This window comes from Serpula lacrymans (genome assembly GCF_000218685.1).
Source record: "Serpula lacrymans var. lacrymans S7.9 unplaced genomic scaffold SERLAscaffold_15, whole genome shotgun sequence".
Classification (NCBI taxonomy): Eukaryota; Fungi; Basidiomycota; class Agaricomycetes; order Boletales; family Serpulaceae; genus Serpula; species Serpula lacrymans.
This window is the reverse complement of record NW_006763304.1, coordinates 546,706-550,924: the sequence shown is the minus strand read 5'-3', so window position 1 is coordinate 550,924 and position 4,219 is coordinate 546,706. Positions and strand designations below refer to the sequence as shown.

General features: G+C 53.8%; 1 protein-coding gene across 1 annotated transcript; it reads right to left on the bottom strand.

Moving 5' to 3' along the window:
* SERLADRAFT_363761 (uncharacterized protein) lies at positions 1-3,702 on the bottom strand (the record flags this gene model as incomplete). The annotated part of the gene is made up of 12 exons (XM_007323287.1): positions 1-935; positions 1,066-1,198; positions 1,289-1,346; positions 1,423-1,536; positions 1,615-1,693; positions 2,325-2,386; positions 2,690-2,880; positions 2,934-3,037; positions 3,101-3,257; positions 3,305-3,458; positions 3,506-3,576; positions 3,623-3,702. The coding sequence occupies 12 exons, from the start codon at positions 3,700-3,702 to the stop codon at positions 855-857; spliced, it is 1,284 nt and encodes a 427-aa protein (XP_007323349.1).
* Between the last annotated feature and the right edge of the window lie 517 nt (positions 3,703-4,219).

Genomic DNA, 4,219 nt, shown 5'->3' with positions numbered 1-4,219 from the left:
AACCACAGCGGCAACGACAACCACAGCGGCAACGACAGCGACAGCGACAAAAAAAAAAGGTCTCTACACCGCACCTCCCATCGTCCCGTCCCCACCACAACTCCGTAGTGCATCAAGAGTACGAACCAACCTAATGCGATGGCTGTCGTTGTTGATAATTAAAAAAAAAAGAAAAGAAAAGAAAGCTATATCACGATGGCCGAGGTTGCAGGATCGTCATTATTTGCGTATGGACAAGGAAAGAACAAACGATGATGGGTGCGAGGGAGGACTGGCAAGTGGATGCGCGGACTTGGGTGTTGGGTGTCGATAGCAGGGGAGTTGTGAACCGAGGACAGCGAGGAGGAACGAGGAGGAGGGGGAGGAGGAGGAGAAGCGCCCACACCCACGACACACCTTCTCGCATCGGCGTTTCGTAAAATTATATACAACAGGCATCGAATCCAAAGAAGAGAAGAACAAAAGAGGACATTCGCAACCCTCCTGAATCACAAAGTGACCCAGGGAGGCGCAGCGACCCTTTTCCTTTCTCCTTCCTTCTTCTTCTCTACCCGATTTCATGGACAGGTCGTAAACGGGGACACGTAGGGAGGGGTACGGGGTGTGTGGCAAGCAGGCACGGGTGAGGAGGCGGTGAGGACGAGGACGAGGATGAGACACGCAGCACCGGGGTACCACGAGGGGAGGGGGGTGTACGCGACGAATGCGGAGCGAGGACGAGGAATGGCGATGTGGGTGATAATAGTGACTGGGTGATAGTGATACTGAGAGAGAGAGAAAAAAGCGACGTTCCGTTCTTCAATGCAAACCAACCCCCTCCCATCCCTTTTTTTCACTTTTCACTTCTACCCCCCTCACACCACCTTCGTCCCCTTCCGTTTCGAAAGCATACTTCGAGACGCAATGAGGAACACAGCGCCCGCCAACACAACGACCTACACCCAGTTAAACGTTAAACAGTCAGCCGTCTCGAAGCGGTATGGGTATTTAGGAGAGAGAAAGGACGCAAGACGTAAAGTGGCAAAAAGCGTAAAGTGGCAAAAAGACGCAAAGACGACGACTCACAGAAGCAAAAACGAGCGGACGGTACCAATAGTACGCAGTTCCCTCTCCATGCGGCTGAACCAACGCGCCAGCGATAGGGTTCCCAGTCAACAGCGCAAACCCGATCACGAACGACGTCACGCCTATCCGCAACCTGTTTTATTTTTTTATTTATTTTTCAGTTGGTTTAACGGACCTTGTCAGAACGTGACGGGGACAGGCATAGGCGAAAAAAGAAACGCACCCAATCTCGTTCAAATCGCGCGAAAAGGACGCTGCGGCTGGTGTGATGATCGAAATGACTACATTCGCGTTCGTCAATAACACAACCCCAAAACCAAGGGGCACGGGAGCACGGGAAGGGAGGAAAACACTTACAGCCGCCCGAGAAGAACCCATACAGAATCCCAAACGCCACCGCCCCTCCCACCGTATGCGCCACGAACATGAGGAAGATCAAACCGCCCGAGACGATCGTGCACGGGATCATCACTGTCGACGACAGCGTGTCAGTATTAGCGTCGATATCGATCCACGCACGACGAAGCCCGACGAAGCCAACCCACTCACCATTAAACGGCCCCCACGAGTCTGCCAGAAAGTTGGGTATCGTCCTTCCAAACAGGGATGCAGCGTTCATGATCGGGATCTGCATTTGGCAAGGGGGTTGAGGGTGCGAGAGCGTCGCATGTCCGAGGTGGTGTGTCCGAGGTGTGTCCGAGGTGTGGTGTACACGAAGGGTCATGCATGCGAGAGGTTTCAGGCATACGATAGAGTCGCGTATACGAGGTGTGTGTCGGATACGCAAGTCAGAGTCGGATAAGCAAGTGGGAGTCGAGTATGCGAGGGTGGTGCGTCGCATAGGTGTATCGTGCGCAGAAACACCAACAGGAGTCCAAGTCAAAAAAAGAAGAAAAAAAGCAATCACATCAGCCATCAGCCACCCAAACCCCCGAAACACATCAAACCAAGACACCCAAGATCCTCCTCCCCCAAAAAAAAACACCAAAAAAACGACCACAACATGACGTGATGAATATAAATAGAGAAGCCGAAGCGCGCAGACGGAAAGGAATGAGAACGACGAGGACGGAGAAAGGCGTCATGCGTCAGGTGCGATCCTAAGACGGACGGCGGATGACGAGAGGCCGGAGGAAGGTGGGACCGGGGACACAGGTCGGAGGTAGGCGGGAAGGACGGATGGGGTGACATGAAGGAGAAAGAGAAGCAGAAGCCAAGGAAAAAGGACAGACGAGAAGGAGAAGTGCAAGGGGACTTACGGCGTAAAACGACATCGTCGCTGATAGGCCATGGGTGGAGGCGAACACCTGGAGGTAGAAAACTGCCATATGAAAGCCCGAGTCCGACGTTGAGGTAAAGGTGACGCCACGAGGAACGGAGGGAGATGAAAGGAACGTTGGTTAGTTCCGGTGGGTCGGGAATGAAAGGAGATCAAAGATGCGAAAATCAAGGTGCAAGTCATTCAGCCCGTCAAAAAAAAAAAGATGTGAGAAAGAAAGGAAAGAGACTTACAGGGAATGAAAAGACCCCAAAACACAAGGGCGGCGCTATATCGGAAAGAGATGAGTATCACATATAGTATCACAGCATCAGAGCATCATTGCAATTCCACCATGGGCGCCACCAAGCAGATGGCCAACGTCAGCCACGAAAAGAGGGACCCACCCGATGATACAGAGCCAAAAGGCAAGATCGGTAAAGACGCCTCTGGCATCGATGGGTTTCCTGTTTGGGTTCTCCTTTCTGCTAGGCAAGCGAGTTCTCATGATCAAGTTGGCGATGATGAGTAAGCCCATATCCAAGAAAGCGACTGCGCTGTAAAGTGGGTAGGGATGGACTGGAATAGGAGAAACGCGTAGATGACGCACCGGACGCCCCACTGATAACCGGTTTTTGCATTGAAGAGGTTGTTAAGCATGATGGGGTAGATAACCGCGCCCAAGGAAGAGCCTGTGAAAAAAGAAAAAATAGACTGAAGTGAGCCAGGGCCGCGGCTCGCGGGGGTGTGCGTGTTGATGTTCGCACCTGCGAGTACGACGCCCATGGCGGCTGAGCGCCTGCGTCTGAAGTAGTGAGAGGTGACAGAGATGGCGGGGAGGAAGAGCAAGCCCATGCCGAGACCCATGCCGATGCCCTGGGCGAGGAAGGTCTGGTAGTACTGGTTTGGATTTGAGAGGGAGAGCATGAATATGCTGTGGGAGTGTCAGTGGGGGAAGAGGAGGGGGAGGAGGGAACGGACGAGAAGAGGTAGATGAGGGAGCCGGCAGCGATGGAGTGGTGGAAGTAGCCCTCGTCGAAGAGCTTTCCTGCAGGGAGACCGCCTGCGAAGAGGAGGAAGACCTGGACTGAGCCTATCCAGCTGATATCCGAGGCGGTCTTTTCGGCGAGCCATGCTTTCTAGAGAAGGAGTGAGGACGGGTTAAGGGAAAGAGGAGAGGACGGACGGCGTAGAACTCCTGGTAGACACCGTAGGACTGGACTGCGCCGAACGTGCAGAAGAGGATGAGGGAGCTGCTGGAGGGTGAGTGGGAGGAGGGGGAGGAGAGGGGAGACGCACCCGCCGAGGACGGTAAGCCATGCAGTGAGACCGCCCTCTGGAAAGGAGGGAGGGGGAGGAGGGAGGTCGTTGCTCTTCATGGGAGCGAGGATCGAGTGTGGGGAGGGAGAGAGAGGGAGGAGTGAGATTCGCATGATAAGAGTTCTCATCTTCGTTCTTCTGTTCGGTGGATCAGCGGAGAGAGCCGGTGTACGAAAGAGGCAAGGGGGCCGAAGAAGGCATGGATGGGATTAAGCGCAAAGCGGGATAGTCGTATGGAGTAGGTGCCTTGCCTCGTGGTGCGTTCCTGGATCTGAGCCATCCGCTCTTTCGGGTCTGACCACTCTTCTAATTTCTTACCTCTCTGATCATGATCGACATCGCTATAAAAAGCTCCCTATTTTTCCATATCCTCATGGCTAGCCACCTGCCCCACCACCCGCTCTTCACTCGCCGCACCGAGTTTCTTAACACAGATGAACGCGTCCAGCTCTCCTACCACAGGGCACGTCTTGTTCTCCAGACCTACAGTCAGTGCCTTTCTGTCCTATCTGACCTGACCTGACCTGACCTCCTCCTCCTATGATAGGTTCTCTACGAGGACGTACAAACTTAGCA